This window comes from Stegostoma tigrinum, chromosome 1 (genome assembly GCF_030684315.1).
Source record: "Stegostoma tigrinum isolate sSteTig4 chromosome 1, sSteTig4.hap1, whole genome shotgun sequence".
Taxonomy (NCBI): Eukaryota; Metazoa; Chordata; class Chondrichthyes; order Orectolobiformes; family Stegostomatidae; genus Stegostoma; species Stegostoma tigrinum.
The window spans coordinates 38690011-38707171 of NC_081354.1; the positions used below are offsets into that span (position 1 = coordinate 38690011).

The 17161-nt window shown below is 38.4% G+C and overlaps 1 protein-coding gene across 3 annotated transcripts in view; it reads right to left on the bottom strand.

Moving 5' to 3' along the window:
* Window positions 1-1332: 1332 nt before the first annotated feature.
* The window catches only part of etfdh (electron transfer flavoprotein dehydrogenase), a 49571-nt gene continuing 33742 nt past the window's right edge, over window positions 1333-17161 (bottom strand). For 2 of the 3 annotated variants that reach the window (XM_048540253.2, XM_048540262.2), the window contains exons 7-13: window positions 16612-16758; window positions 12663-12803; window positions 10433-10576; window positions 9276-9444; window positions 8867-9049; window positions 7249-7470; window positions 1333-2434 (exon numbers count right to left, since the gene is read on the bottom strand). In XM_048540253.2, coding sequence (XP_048396210.1) covers window positions 2271-2434; window positions 7249-7470; window positions 8867-9049; window positions 9276-9444; window positions 10433-10576; window positions 12663-12803; window positions 16612-16758 — 1170 coding nt within the window. In that variant the 3' untranslated portion in view covers window positions 1333-2270. The remainder of the gene's footprint in view (window positions 2435-7248; window positions 7471-8866; window positions 9050-9275; window positions 9445-10432; window positions 10577-12662; window positions 12804-16611; window positions 16759-17161) is intronic. The other variant, XM_059644802.1, reaches the window with a different exon arrangement.

Below are 17161 nucleotides of genomic sequence, written 5' to 3' on the forward strand. Positions count from 1 at the left end.
TCCAACTCCTTAAAATATTTATTCTCAACCAAGCAGAACAGTTATTCTGTATTCACCCTGTCCATTCCCATTATAATCTTACATACTTCAATCATGTCCCCACTCAGTCTTCTCTGCTCTAAAGACGACAATCCAAGCCTAGTCTTTCCTTACAACCCAATTTCTTCATCCTAGGCAACATCCTGGTGAACCTCCTCTGCACCTTCCTCTAATGTTGTCACTTCCTTCCTGCAGTGAGGTGACCAAAACTGCCCACAGTACTCTATCTGTGACCTAACCAATGCTCTGCACAACTCCAACATTACCTTTTTTGCTCTTATACTTTGTGCCATGACTGATCAAAGCAGATGCCTCATATGCCTTCTTAATTAACCTACTCACAGGCTCTGCCAGCTTCTGGGATCTGTGAATAATTTCCCACGATTCCTCTTAGCTACCCAATGTCCTGCCATTCATTGAATATGCACTCATCTTATTTCTTCTTCCAAAAAATGCATCACCTCAAACTAATAGGTTAAATATCATCTACCACTGGTCTGCCCATTTATCAACCCGTTTACACGTTCCCATAACCTACAACCATCTTCTTTGCTCTTAAGTACTCTACCAGTCTGCAAATTTACTTAACATTCCCCACAACATTTTCATCTATCATTTATGAATACAACAAAACAATAAACGGTCCCAGTACTAATCCTTGTGGTACACCACTGAACAATGATCACCAGCCTCTAGTCCGTTGAAGAGCCTATCACTACGCTTTGTGTCCCATTACTAAGCCAGTTTCTGGTCAATATTACCAACTTTCCCTCAATTCTATGTGCTTTAACCTTCTCAGTCACCCGTGTGGGACCTTGTCAAAAGCTTTGCTAAATTCCACATAAACTACATCAACTCAACATCTCTTACCCTACACTTGATCACATTTTCAAAAAACTAAACTAATTTGTTCGGCATGATCTCCCTCTGACAAAGCCATGCTGACTATCCCTAATTAACCTCAGATTTTCCAAATGGATATTAATTCACTCCTTCAGAATTTTTTCCAACAATTTCCTATCACTGGATGTGAGACTCACCTGTCTGTAATTTCCTGGCTCATCTCTACCACCTTTCTTGAAAAGTAGAACCACAATAGCCATCCTCCAGTACTTCCCCCATGGCCAGTGAGGAATTAAAAACGTGTCAGAGCACCTGCAATTTCCTGCCTCGCCTCCCAGAGAAGCATGGGATGCAATTCATCTGGGGCAGGGAATTTGTCTGTTTTTATGACTGAAAGAGGATCCACTACCTCCTCATTTCCTTTGGGAATGATATTAATACAAAAAAATGTACAAATTAGTTAATTTTTATTACAGAAATTGAACATTTACAAGTTTTTATTTACAAACCAATAATTTCATATTACATCATAAACAGTTGTTTTAATGATGATTAGTAGATGCGAGGCATCATGATTTATTACTGTTTTCCTATCACTAAAGCAATAACCACTAATTCTGGTGATTAAAAGATGTCCATCTATCCTCTTCTCACAAAGACTTTGCATTGTTTACAATTCATTTTTAACTTTATATTTCATAATTGGTTCCAATAAGATATTAGCTTAAAAATCAGCACATCAAAACATACATGAAAGTTTTACTTCATCTGGTATACACTGTGGATAAATGCAAAAAGAGGGACTACGATTCAAAAAAAGAGATTGTTACTTTTTTTTAAAAGTAGTTCAGTATTTAATGTTAATATGTTTCTGCATATATTTTCAGTGGTACTCAAACCAATTAAAAGTAAATTTTCAACAAAACACAGAATTTATATTCCATATAGTAAATAACTGATCAATTTTGAAAAAAACTTGAATTTGCAGTAGTTTATCAAAAATAATCATATTTGCATTCTCAATGTGCACATTATTTAAATATAGTTTTACAGTGAAAGCTGAACAGGCTAAATTATAGGCCTCAATATATGAAGATTAATTGTTACCAGATGTCTTTCATTAAACACAAGCCTGAGTCAGGTACATCATTTAGGGGCAAATGTTTGGCTGTTTTATTTTGATTTATTTGATTGACAGTTCCTCTGAACAACTGAACCCAATTTATATACAGTTACTGAAATCAGAATGAAATATCAAGTTAATTGTAAAAATGTAATCCTTCACTTTTAGCTTTACAGTTGAAAGCTGGATTTAAAAAGCACCCCAGTACAATAATACAATATGCAACCACATAATTCTGTAGCTCCAGTTTGTGATTGTAAGTTGATTACATTCCATTATAAGCAGGGCCACCACCTCCTTCAGGGACCACCCAGTTGATATTCTGGCTGGGATCTTTAATATCACACGTCTTGCAGTGAACACAGTTCTGGGCATTAATCTGCAATCTCATCCCATTACCACTTTCCAAAGAAACATACTCATAAACACCTAAGAGGAGGGGAAAGAAATAATTCATATGACAAATATTCATAAGGATTGTGCTATTGGAAGTTATAGCAGTAACATTTGTAGGAACTACAATGCAAGGAAATCTGACTGGATAACAGAGGAAACATTTCTTGCATTTATCTCTCGCCATGACCGCATGATGTGAAGCACTTTACAGTGAAGCAATTATTAAGTGTTTTTACTGGTATAGTGTAGGAAATGCAGTAACTTACACGTAACAAGTCACACAAGTAGTAACATGATCCTGACAACAATCTTATTTTTTAAAAAGGGATAAATATTAGTTACGACAAAAGAGAGAATGCTATTGCTTTTCTTTGAAATAATGCCTTGGTATCTTCTAAGCACATCTGATAGGACAGATGGTTTAAAGTTGCATTTAAAATATAGTAATTTTTAATGTGCAAAACTCAGCGTTGTCAATCTAAATTATACGTTCACGGCTCTCCAGTAATCCCAAAAAACCTTCTAACTCAGAGCAGATTTAATAGCTGCGTGACAGAATTTCACTGCCAAATTATCCTGGCAAAGTCTGTTCGCTATGAGTAGGCTACATCAAGTACCAGCAGAAAAGATAAAATATAAATCACTGAACCTTCCTTCAATTTATACATCTATCCAAAACGGCAGAATTTCAAGGTTTTTACATATTGCTTATCACAAATCAAACACAACTGTATCCCTTTAGTTTTTCAGTGAAAAACTAATGTTGAAGTAGATTTTTAAATTATAGGAGATAACACGATGTGAGGCTGGATGAAGACAGCAGGCCAAGCAGCAGAGAGCAGGAAAGCTTGATGTTTCGGGTCAGGACCCTTCTTCAGAAATAGGGGAGGGGAAGGGGATTCTGAATTAAGTAGTGAGACGGGGGAGGCAAATAGAAGATGGATAAAGGAGAAGATAGGGTGACTGGAGACAGACAGGTCAAAGAGGCCGGGTTAGAGCCAGTGAAGGTGAATGTAAATTTAAATTATAATCACTTGTTTTAACAAGCAAATATTTAATCAAAAATCAGAGAGTGTGGGTTTTGATAGTTGTAACTTCCAGAAGCAACAGACTCTTTACACTACTCTTACTGGAGCATGCACACCAGGTCTCCAAATGTCAACTGGTGGAATGGTTGACGGTTCAACTAGCCTCAACAGCTCTCAGATTACAGCAAAGGAAAACGAAGCACCAATATGTGCTCACACATTCAGTGCCCCTACTGCATGCGTGCATTTGTGGCAACAGCAAGATTGAAATTGGTCACAGTACCTTCATCGGTTTATAGTTAATATTCAGACTTTACACTGCAGCATTTTTCCCTCCCTGGTGGGGTAAGTCATGGCACAAAAAGTGGGAAAAGATAGTGAGAATAAAAAAAGTGAGGTTGTTGATGTCAAGAAAACATTCCTTTCAAGCCTTAAATGGCAACTTGAGATTTTCACCATTGAGCAGCAAGTATCTTACTTTCATGCATCTGCATTTCATTAAAACCTCAAGTGGTCTTAATTCCATGCTACTTCAATTGTCGTCTTTTCCAGCAAAAACCACAGGGTACAAATTCATGACATGCAAGTCAGAGAGGGTAGCTGGTGGCTGCAGCCTGCTAAAATCTGGTCTTGGCCATCATGCAACTGCCTCTTTTGAATGATGCCCCTGCATGTTTCATGGCCACCATCTTTGATAACACTTCAACCATATGAGTTGGCATCAGCAACCACCAGCCTCACCATTATGCTTGCTCTCAGAGCACTTCAGCCCTTCCACAGTTCACTTTGGAGATCAGGGATACACGTGACTAATGAGCTTCTGCCAGATTGCTTTATGCTCATGGACAGACTCCTATCACACGCAACCATACAGGATGCATTTGTACCTGCATGAAGAGATGCATCCTTGTTTCTTCGTTTGCTTTGTTAATGAGTGCTCACGTTAATGTTCTAGTGCTTATTAACAGGCTGTAAACTTCCCTGATTTGCATCGTTTTTTAATGCAGGGGGAGAGAAAGGCAGCTTGTCACCGTGTTGAGCACTGAACTGCCAGTCTATTGGTCAAATAGCAGCTGGACATGTCACTATTCAACACAGGGAGATGTTAGCGGCAGAAGCACAGCTTTCGCTCGCAGTTTATGTGGCAAACAGACTGAATGTGCTTGAAACAAAAGACGATGTATGAAATTCAAAGGGGTCCAATCTTTAGTGGAATGAAGGGGCATCACCATCACTCCTTACCGTACTTGGTCAAGAGTCTTATTTTGTTCTAGTCTGGTGGTACATGGCCAACTCTGCAAAAGCAGGGCCCAGGGTCTTGAGTGTCATTATATGTGGCTTTAAGTACGCACAAGTGTGCCACACTGTAAGCATGACTGACAATCCTAAACTGGTTGTCAGTGTAATCCCTTTAACATTCAGGATTAACCAACAAATGTCAAAGTGTAAATCTGTCTAGTGTCAGACACTGCTGAGTGTTTTGCAAGTGTGGGCTGGTTCAGTAGTCAGTTCTTTACTTATTGTGAATGGCAAAGGGATGTCCTGTTTGATACAATCCATCAGTCTTTGGGGCATATGACCCAAATACCTGGCTTCACACCAACACCAAAAACTCTTATTACATTACTCATTTGACATCGCAAACGTACAGCATTACTGACAGGTATGAAATCTTTTTCAGTTAATGTCTTCACTCAATTAAAGACTCATGGGAGATGGTGGCTCCACAAATATCCCCATCCTCACGATGGAAGAAACCAACACAGTGCAAAACATAAGGCTGAAGAATTCGCAGCAATCTTCAGCTAGTGGAAGGTCCATCACAACCTCTTCTAGTGGTCCCCCCATCGCAGCTACCAGTCTTCAGCCGATTCAAATCACTCTTCATAATATCAAGAAACGGTAGGAGGCACTGGACACTGCAAAGGCTACAGCACCTGACAGCATTCTGGCTATAGGACCGAAGCCTTGTGCTCCAGAACTTGATGCTCCCTTAACGGAGATGTTCCAGTAAAGCTACAACACTGGCATCCACCCAACAATAATGTAAGTTGCCCAGCAATGTGATATTCACAAAAGCAGCACGACTCCAAACTGGCCAATTACCATCTCATTAGTGGTGATCATTTGTACAGCGATGGATAGTATCATCAATAGTACTTTCAAGCAGTTCCTGCTCACTAACACCCAGATTGGGGTCTGCCAGAGCCAGTCATCTCTAGACTTCATTGCAGCCTTGGTTCAAACATGGACAAAGCGATGAGAATGACAGCCTTTGACATGAAGGAGCTAAAGAAAAACTGGTATCAATGGAAATTAGGGACAAACTCATTGCTGGTTTGAGTCACACCTGACACATAGGTAGGTAATTGTGTTGTTGGAGGTCAGTCATTTCAGTTGCAGAACATCTCTGCAGGAGTTCCTTGAGGTAGTGTCCTAGGCCTAACCATCTCCAGCCGCTTCATCAATAACATCAGGATGGAGGGCAGGCCAAGAAGTGGGGATTTTCATTCATGATTGCACAATGTTCATCATTTGTGACTCCTCAGATAATGATGCTCAAATACAAACAAGACCTGACAATATTTGAGGTCAGGCTGACAAGTAGTAAGTAACATATGCACCATGCAAATGCCAGGCAATGACCATCAACAATAAGAGACAATCTAACCACCATCCCTTGACATTCAAATGGTATTGTCATCATTGAATTCCCTCACTATCAACATTGAGGATTACCACTGACCAGAAAGCCAAAATGGACCCAAGCATATAAATACAGTGGCTATAACAGCAGATCAGAGGCTAGGAGTAGCATGGTGGCTAACTCACCTCCTGACTCCGCAAAGCATGCCAATGATCTACAAGGCACAAATCAGGCAATGCGATGGAATATTCCCAGTTCACTGGATTACTGCAGCTTAACAACACAAAAAAAACTTGACATTATCCAGGACAAAAATCAGCCCACTTGATTGGCACCACATTCTGAAGCATCTGCTCCCTTCACCACTGACGCACTGCAGAAAATCAAAGATCCTTAGACAGCATCTTCCATACTCATGGCCACGTTCATCTGGAAGAACAAGGGCAGCAAATACATGGGAAAACCACCACTTGCATGTTTCTATCCACGCCACTCACCATCCTGAGTTGTCAATATATTGCAATTACTTCACTGTCGTTGGGTTAAAATTCTGAAATTCCCTCCCTAAAGGCATTGTGGATCTACCTAGAGTGTATGTACTGCAGCAATTCAAGAATGCAGCACACTATCACCAACTCAAGAGCAATTAGGGACAAGCAACAAACACTGGCCATCCAGAGATGCCCAAGCTGCGTGGACAAATTTTTAAGAGGTACGTTTGTAGAATTAATTCAATAAATCATGGCACATTAATTTAAAATGAGCTATAAATTTTACTGTTATGGTCGGCAAAGACTGATTGGTCTGGAACGATTGTTTCTGAGCTGTACGACAATGTAATTTTCTTCCCACATTTCAAAATGGTGACTACCCATATTAGTGGTTCACATCGTACACTTGCTGTATGAGCTGAACCACAATTTTGAGTGGATTTTTGCACGCTTCAAAAGTTAATACAATCACAGATCTACAGTACTTAAAAGTACTTGTCAAAAAAAAACCCAAAATAGAAAGAAGTACTGGTATTAATTACAAGAGCCTAGTTTTCAAACAGTTTCAGCTGTAAAAATAATTGATTTAACAACTAGAAATCATTCAGATTATGACGTAAGGCTTTGAGATTTTGATATCTGAAAAAAGCTACCTGAAATAAAACAAGTTACTAAAATTACCTGCAGGACAGAACCTTTGCTCTGGTCCATCAAACTGACCCAAATTCCTCTTCACTGGTACACTATCATCAAGTAGTGTCAAGTGTGGTGGCTGATCATCTGCATGATTAGTTCCACTAAGGGCCACAGAGGATAGAAGATCAAAGCTGATTTTTCCATCTGGCTTAGGGTATTCAATGGGTGTGCAATCTTTGGCTGGTTTTAACTGAGAATAATCTGCACCTGAAATTTGATAGAAATACTTTATAGACAAACATGACCTAATTCAAGGTTATACATTGCATACAAGAGAAAGGAGCCTGGTTCAATCCAAGTTCAATCCAAACTTTTATTTCAGTGAGACCAGATCAACTAATATAATTGAACTTCTGCCTAAAAGTCAGTTCTAGTTCAGAGTAGAATCAAGTACCATTTTTCAGCATAATGGTAGATCTGACGTGAGACTGGGAGAAGACTATATTGTAGATCAGGATAGGTCAGATGTTGCACGGAAGAGATCAGTGTAAGTTGATGACCATAGTGTGTGAATATCGAGTCTGGAGAGACAAAGTGGCTGACAAACAGAAACTTATCAAATGAAATTTAGCTGTGGAAGAGAAAAAAAGTTAGGACCTCCTTTTAGGTAGGGCAGAAACTCCTTAAACTCAAATCCAAACCTGAATTACTCAAGTTATGGCTATAGTAATGTGCTATAACTGGAGTTTTATCATTTTGCATTTCACACTGATTTTCTTACAGTACACTATAAGACATTTATTTCACAGTTAAGGGAAATGATGAACATTTTCATTATTTTGTTATCATGGCCACTTTATTTGATTTTGTCAGGGACTACTTGTTAGTTTTCAACGCTTTCTTAGATTGGAAAATTTAAGAACAAAATTGTTCTGTAAGGAAGCATCTGAAAACACACTCTATGCATGCATTAGAGAATATTAAAGAAATAAGAAACTCAGTGTTGGGTTGGAGACTACAAGTTCAACAATTAAATAATTCAGGGTGTGGGGTTTCAATGCAGACTGCCATTCAAATCTCAGGAGTGTGCTTGCAAACAGTGACAAGTCAACAGATTTAATTCATTTCCAGAGACACCAAAAACTCAACCATGCAATATACAAATAATCGACTCCAGGTAGTGGCTGTATTTTGCTACATATTCCTGTAGGTTTAATGATTTATTGGGATTGCAATGAACAGAATGCAAGGAGCAACATTTAGAGAGGGTTGCAGTCACATGGCAAGGTCTGATGTTTATGAAGTAGTTATTATTCAATTATGCAACTGACAAGCAACCACCAAAAGGTGCATCTTAAAGATAAAGGATTTAAAAAAAAAAGGCATAAGCTTCTTCAATGCGCTGCAATAGTTCACCACTATCAATAAAGGAATTAAGGGTTATGGTGAATGGGCAGGTAAGTGGAGCTGAGTCTCAAAGATCAGCCATGATCTTATTAAATGGCAGGGCAGGCACGGGGGGCCAGATAGCCTTCTCCTGCTCCTAGTTCTTATGTACCTGAATACAGGTTTGCCGATTATATCGGGATTAGTGAACCTGAAGTAAAAATATGAGCTACAACGTCATCTGTGTCTTTAGCAAGACTGAGCAAAACTAAATCACCTTTGTGTTTCAGTGTCCAGGGCTCCAATCCTCGAAATATCCAGTAAAATATTCCAGTGTAAATCATTCCACCATAAACACCCAATGGTCCATGGCAGGAGGGTCGGACATTCCTCACAGAATAAAGTTCCTTCCAAATCCAAGAGTTTCTAATGTGCGTGTCATACTCTGGTATATGTAGGCCTGAGTTCAGCAAAAATTTTACTTCAATTTCGGAAAATAATTTTAATAATTTTTTGATTAAGCAAAAATAAGTTGCTGATTTGAAGTTTTCAACAATGCATTCTATTAATTCCTTTAAAATAGACATAAATGTCTAAAATCTAATTTTACGTGTTTCTTCTCTGTTATACAAACTGCAAAAAAGTTTCGTAAAAAAGATTTCAATCAAAACCTATCAGATCCATACCCTGAGTCACAGGCTGGTGATTATCTTCAATTAGTTTATTAAAGATGGTATCTGCAGCAATCATTCCACTCTTCATAGCAGTGTGTGTGCCTTTAATTTTAGGGACATTCAACAATCCTGGACTGCAGCCAACCAATAGACCACCAGGGAAAGACATCCTGGGTACAGACTGTGTAATAATGTTGCTTTAGTCATAAATTTCTTAAGTACTACATTAATGTTAACACAGACATTTCTATATATCTGGCAATATTAATAACAATATATCAACATCACAAAAGTGGTTTGGTTTTGCGAGGTCGACAACAACTGACCTCATTACAGTTGAGGTCCAACCACAGAAACATGAACAAAAGAGCTGAACCCAAGGGTTGAGGTGGCTGACTGCTGTGTACATCAAGGCAATACTTGAGGTTAGCATCAAGGAATCATAGCAAAACTGAAGTTAATGAGAATCAGGACAAAAACTCGTCACTGGTTGGATTCATACCTCGCACAACCTTTCACTGTGTTTTGGATTCCATAGATTTTTACACTCCTGATCAGTCTGCCAAGAGGAATTATATCAAAAGCCTTGCCAAATCCCATTCAGACCATATCAAATGCATTACCCACATCAAACACTTGTGGTTACTTCCTCAAAAAATTCAAACAAATTTATCAAACATGGTCTCTTAACAAATCCTTACTGACCATCCCTGATTAATCAGTGTCTCTCCAGGTGCATATTATATTCTGTTTTGTCAGAATGTTTTCTAATAATTTCCTGATCATCAAGGTTAGACTGATCTGCTAGTAATTTTCCTTGTCTATCCCCAAATTATCTATCTTTACATCAACTACTTATCTATGGAGATAGTAGGAACTGCAGATGCTGGAGAAACTGAGATAACAAGGTGTAGAGCAGGATGAACATAGCAGTCCAAGCAGCATCAGAGGAGCAGGAAAGCGGACCTGGACCCTTCTTCAGAGAAAAAAAAAAAATCCTCCAATGCTGCTTGACCTGCTGTGTTCATCCAGCTCTACATCTTGTTATCTCTCTACTTACCTATGGCAACTGTCGTATTGAGAACTGCCATCTGCTAGCAATAAAGGTCAATCCCTCTACAAAATTGTTTAGTCTTACATATAATACAGATACTGGATTGTCAGAATACCTGTACACCACCTTCATTTAAGGCACGCGCTCCATAAGCAATCCTTTTTCCACCTTCTAAGGTTGGTGCTATTGAAGGATGGTGTTTCCATCTCTGGAATTCTTTAAATGGATTCAGATATGGATTTTGATAATCCAGACCCACCTACGGAACAAACCAAAACAATCACCAAACGTAAAAATCTATACCTTAACAAGTTTAGGTGCAGATAGCCACCAAAAATTAACATTGTCATATGTATCACTGCCAATAAATTCCAGAGAAATAAATTTAATTGAGGAAACCTACCTACTTAGCTTGCACTTCGGAATACACATTGGGCACTTGCTATAAATAAATACTGCAGGAGTAATTATACAATGATCATTTTGATACTTAAATGACAAATTCAGTTCTTCATTGTGTGAAATTTTGCTTTTCTGAGCTATTAATATGACATTTACGCCCATGGTATAAATACATTATCACATTTCCATTTGAAGAGAACCAAAGGTACCTGATCACTGATACCTTAGGATTGCCTACGGTAATTTATATGAAAGGAAAAGTTTCAGGAGGATTCAAAAATGAATAAATTCAGAGAGGGGGCAAGTGAGAAATCGATGAGGGACAGATATCTCGGTGATGAGACCATGGGAGGGGTGCAAAAATGGTTATGATGACAAGGGCATTGGTTTGCAAAAGATAATTCTTTCATTATTTCTGCAGGGAAATGTAACTTTCTGTTGGTCTGTTTGCCAAGTCTGAGGCACTGTGGTGGATAAGATAGGATTTGTAAGAAAAGGGATGATTAACTCCCAATGAGCACAAAGGATGACAGGAGGAGGAAAAACAGTGGGGATTGCTGCTCTTACAACAGCAAGTGTATACACAGAAATATAAATATACATTTAAGAATGTTTAAAGGCTCAGAAAATTCCTGGTTTACAAAAGGTTTACAGAAGAAAGGAAGGTTGTAAGTTGATAGAATTGGGCAGAATATCAAGTAAAGGTAATCAAGAGGAGGAAAGACTGAATTTGATATAACTTGCGAAAGGAAGGAGAAGGGAAGTAGAATTGGGTTGGTTTCAGAGTCAAAATAGAGAGGCAAATTACCAAAAAGAATTTGAGTTAATTAGCCTTGGCAGAGAATGGAAATGACATGTAATCAAATGCATTTTCCCTAATCCAGGCACACCACATAGAGAAGGTTAATTAAATTTTACCTATCTATAGACTGATGAAGGAAATCAGTGCTCTTGGTGCAGAAAGAATGCTGAATAGAAATTTCTAGCAAAATCAATGATGTTCAATTGACTATCTTAAATTGAGAAGTGATGGATTTAGAGGTGGTGTAAATTGTAGGTGCAGAATGATTACCAACAGTTGCTAGCCAAAAACAAGAAATATTGGTTAAAGGTCTGAAATCGTTGAACTCAGCAGTGATTCTGGATTAACACAAAAAAAGTGTCCAACTGAACAATGAAGACCTGTTTCTCAAATTCACAATCAGTTCCATTAGAACATTGAAGGCTGTGGACAGAGAAGTCAGAATGGGCAGGGAATTAAAAAACAAGCAGTTTCAAGTTCAAACTGTGGCAACGCACTCGGCAAGAACGGAAAAGAAGTTAATATAACGATTTTAAAGTAGTTGTTCTAATGGTCAATATAAAATAAAGAACAAACATTTCTGCAATTGCTCATGCCAGTAATTATCTGTAGAGGCAAAAACAACGATTGTTTTAGGTTGACTGCATTTTTGTGAAGCTGGAGGCAATAAAAGGTGCAGGTTGGATGAGGGAACGCAGGATGGAAAGCAGGAGACATTAACTGACAAAAGGGATGACATGATGACACACAGCTGAACGTGATGATAATAGGACAAATTAAGAAACAAAATATAGATCTACAGTTAGTGTAAATGAGAGGAACACGAGGATCTAAACTGAAAGTGAAAACTGGTAATGTTAGTGGCAGAAGTAGGCAGTCTTAACGGTCAACAATTATGCTGTTAGAAGCAAAGAGCCAAATAGGATTGCAAGCTTAAAAGCAAATACTTTATAAAATTGAACCCCATTATAGCACACTTACACTTAAAGATCAATCCCAAAATTAACCAATTAGGTCAAAAAGGGGCAACCATAATTAGAAATTAAAACTAGTTCAATTCTATCTTTCCTTTAGTTCACCTAGTAATAAAGTAGTACACAACTGCAATGATTAGAAATACAATAATAATTAACATACTTACCACAAAGCCCAAAGCCACCAAAGGCTCTCCCTCATTCAAATGATAAAGGAATGATCCACCATATGTATGCCTATCTAGAGGCCACCCCACACTGTGTTCCACTCTCCCAGGTTTCCATTTACTTTCGTCAATAACCCAAATCTGTCAATAAAATGGAAGTCAGAAAGACATGTTACCACGATCAAATCTTCGCGCCCAGCAGAAGTGTTGAAGTGTCAAATCAGTGAAAATAGAAGAAGTGAATACACATACAGCAACTTCATTACAATTACCCTCAAACTGAACATATTACATCTTAAAATCATTCCTCGAAGTGCTGAACCAAATGTGCTAATAGATGAACCTAAGTTCAAGTGTCACTAATACTTCTTGTGATCAAAAGAGAACAACCCAAAATCCATAGGCTACATCAATGGTATTGTGTTTATGCTACTGGACTAGTGCTCTACAGCTCTGAACTAATGATCTGGAGACATGAATCCAAATCTCACCACAGCAGCATTTCAGATCAAAACAATATACTATTATGAAAACGGTTTTCCCATACTGCCTCTAATATTGACTTAGAATTGCTACTCTAAGCCATGTAGATTCTTAGTTTCCATGCAAAATGTCACTTAGCAATTAAATGCCCATTCTACAAATTTATCAACTTCATCTCTTGCAACTCCCAACTCAACTTTCCTTTTCTTAATTTATGTGCTTGTATAATATTTTATTATTTCTGTCTTTATAATTTGATTTCATGGCTCCTTTTTTCCTTCCTAACGCTCCTAGATTTGTTTCCTATTCTCTGCGGTTGCTGTCTTTCCTCCTCCCTATGTACTGAGTATATGCTTGTTATATCCAATCTTTCGTCACATCTTTAGATACGCATTGCACCTCAATAGTGTTTGGTTTGTTCTTACTTTTAAGCAAATTAGAGTTTTCTTGGACTAAACTTTTTTTTAAAATATATGTTTCCCATTGCTTTTCCACATTATTATCCATCAATGGGTTTTCTCAAGTTCTATTCTCAGCCCCTCAAAAAGTAAGTTTATCACAGTCATAAAAGGCTTAATATTGTAGGATGTCTAGATAAATATAGAAAGCGCAAGGATGTAGTTAAATAGAAAATTTGAAAACCAAAGAGGGGAAATAGTTAATTATTGGTAGATAAAATAAGGGAAGCTGAAAGATGTTTGATCAGTATACCAAGAGCAGGAGTGTGATAGAAAGGGTGGGGCCCTCCACTCCATTCCTGTGGACTGTGAAATATCAGATATAGTAAGCTTAATGCAAGAGGAAGCACAGGAGGGATTGTCATCTTGAAAAATCCCTAAGACAGGATGAACTGTGTTCCAGGAAGCCAGAGGTAATAATGGATGCTCCAAGCATCATTTTCCAATTCCTCACTAGATACACCAGAGCAGTGGAGGTGAGTAAATGATTAGAATCAATTCAGAGAGACAGGATAAGCTGTCACTTAAAGAGGTATGGATTAATCAGGGATAGTCATCATGTTTTCGTTAAGAGAAGGTTGTGTCTTACTAGCTGAATTTTTTAAGTCAACAAGGGGGATTAATGAGGGGAGACCAATGGATGTTGTCTACACAAACTTTGATAAGGCATCTAAGAAGGTCCCCATGTTCTGCTCAGAAAATGAAAGTCAATGAGAAACAAGAAAGTTGAATCTTCTGTTGCCTCAGCAACCGAAGAGTGACTTCCATGGATGTTTCCCTAATAGAAAATGTTTTCTAGTGGTGTTATCCATCGTTGTTTGTTGTATACAATAATGACCAACACTTAAATGTGGGAGATACTGTTGAGAAATTTGCAGGTGACAAAAATCTGCCATGTAGTTAATAGCTGTAAGTTGCAGAATGTTATCCACAGTCTGACCGAATAGGTGGAGAAATGGCAAATAGTATACCTCATGCTTCTCTGGATTGAAATGTAATTGGGCAAGGCAAAATAAAATACACAATAAACAGGAACGTAAAGAGTGACAGAGGAAAAGAGACACCTTGGAGTGACAGGTCCTTGAGGGTGGCGGGACAGATAGGTAAGGTGGCAAAGAAAGCAAGTGGAATGCTTTCCCTTACTGGATGAGGTACAGAATAGGAAAAAAACCAGGGATGTAATGCTGGAATTGTATAAAATACTAGTTAGGCCACAGCTGGAATTTGGGAACAATTCCAGTCACTACACTATAGCAAGGATAGGACTGCCATGGATAATGTACAATTTAGGCTTGCAAGCATGTTTCTGGGGCCTGAAAACTGCAGCTATGCAGAAAAATTGGACAGGCCAGCGTAGGTTTCCTTAGAAGAGATGAAACGGATAGGCAACTTAATTGAGAACTACAAAATTATGAGGGACCTGGATGAAATTGATGAAAAAGATTCATTTTCCCAAGCAAAGAGACAAATTATAAGACGGTGAAAATTTAAAAGGGGGAAATGATGGAAATTTTTCTCAGAATGTGGTTGGCATCTTGAATTCACTGACCAGTTTGTTGATAGAGCCAGAAATTCTCAGCTCTTTTAAAAGATGCATGGGTCTGCACCTGTGACTTGCAAGGCTACAGGCCAGGTTTTGGAAAATGGGACTAGAATGGGACCTAGAAGATCACTCCCTCAGCCTCCAACACTCCAGAGAAAACAGTCCATTCAGCTTCAACTCTGGCAACATCCTTGTAAATCTTTTCTGAACTCTTTCAAGTTTCGCAACATCCTTCTTATACTAGGGACACCAGAATTGAATGCAGTATTCTAAAAGTGGCCTGATCAATGTCCTGTACACCGCAACATGATCTCCAACTCCTGTATTCAATAAAAGGCAGGCATATCAAATCCCTTCTTTACTATCCGATCTACCTGCGACTCCATTTTCAAGGAACTATGAACACGCACTCCACGGTCTTTGTTCAGTAACTCTCCCCAGGACCTTTCCGTTAAGTGCACAAGGCCTGCCCTGATTTGTCTTTCCAAATGCAGCACCTCACATTTATCTAAATTCCTATTTCTGAACTACTTTTAACTTCTCCTTTTCTTAGTCTTTTATGCACATCGTACCTCCCTTCTGATGCTTCATTCAAGTGCTTCCATTTTGCTAAATTAGTTTAACTCACCCCAACACTAATTAATTTCCTTTCAAAGGCAATGGTCATAGAACTTGGGAGAATGGGGAACTTGTCCATCTTGTACCAGAACCAAATACCTCAGAACCACTCCCAAACAACTGAAATCTGAACCCCTCCTTGTGGCATTATATTTCCTGTCATCAATTACCTGTACTTTTTTTGGCTATAATTACTGGAATGTGGCAGTGCGACTACTTCTGACAGCTTGCTGTTTATTATGGTGTACAACTCCTGAAACCTTGAGAAAATTGGCAACGTGGCACTTCTAGATGACACTCCATAGGTTGTACAATTTTGATGCTTTACAGGAAGCCAGAGCAGCAGCTGTCTGTGTGGCCTGTGGTACTCTGAACTAGCACTACCCAGACTACATCAAGTGCACTATAAAAAAGTTGCTGTTGTACTTAATTTTCAAATCACTTCCTTCGATTTAATTACTTTGATTATTTTATTTGCCTATTCTCTGTTTTCCCTTGGTTTCTCTACTTCTCTACCTTACTTTGTCACCCAATTCTTATCAAATTCTCATTATTCTGGAGTTACTCCATTAAATCATTGGCTTGATGGCTGGTTTGCCACGTAGAATGTTGCCAACAGCACGGGTTCAATTCCTGCATCAGCTGAGGTTATCACAAATGGTTTTTGTTCTTAACCTCTCCCTTTGCCCGAGTCATGACCTAACACGGGAGCAAGGCCTATGGTCTAGTAAGGCTATAGCAACTTTAGCTTTTTATTTAGCAGTTCATTCAATTCTCAATAAACCATGATTTAAAACTTAAAAACATTAAAAAGGAGGCTGAAAATACTTCCAAAACTTTCTTTTACCTCTTTTAATCCTATACCATACGTCTGAGGTTCACAGTTCTCTCTTAGCTTGAATTGTTTGTACAATTGCTTGGCAAGGTGTCCATGGCAGCCCTCAGCAAATATCGTGACTTTGGCATGAAGTTCCATTCCTCTTTCAAATGTGTCCTTTGTGAAAATGTCAAGCACATTTTATATTATCGTTTTGAAATATTCTAAATTACAGGTAACACGGTCAGGGAGATCACGAGATCTCAGATTGCAGATGTTTCTTTAGTTCACTTAAACAGCAGAACCATTTTTATAGATTGTGCTGTAATGAGGGAGAATTAGATTTATTGGATTAGATTTACCTGTTGTCACATGTACTACAAACAGAATGAAAAGTGGTGTTTAGAGTTGCCACTGTCCAGTACCATCTTGAAACACAGAAAATAAAGCACAACATAGAATATAAAGCCAAAATGTAAAGCAAAAAAAAAAGTTCATCTTAACATTTCCTTCTTGTCATGGCTCACAACAATATTGCCTCCACTGCCACTCTGTGGGCTCCTCCACCTTACTATGGGCT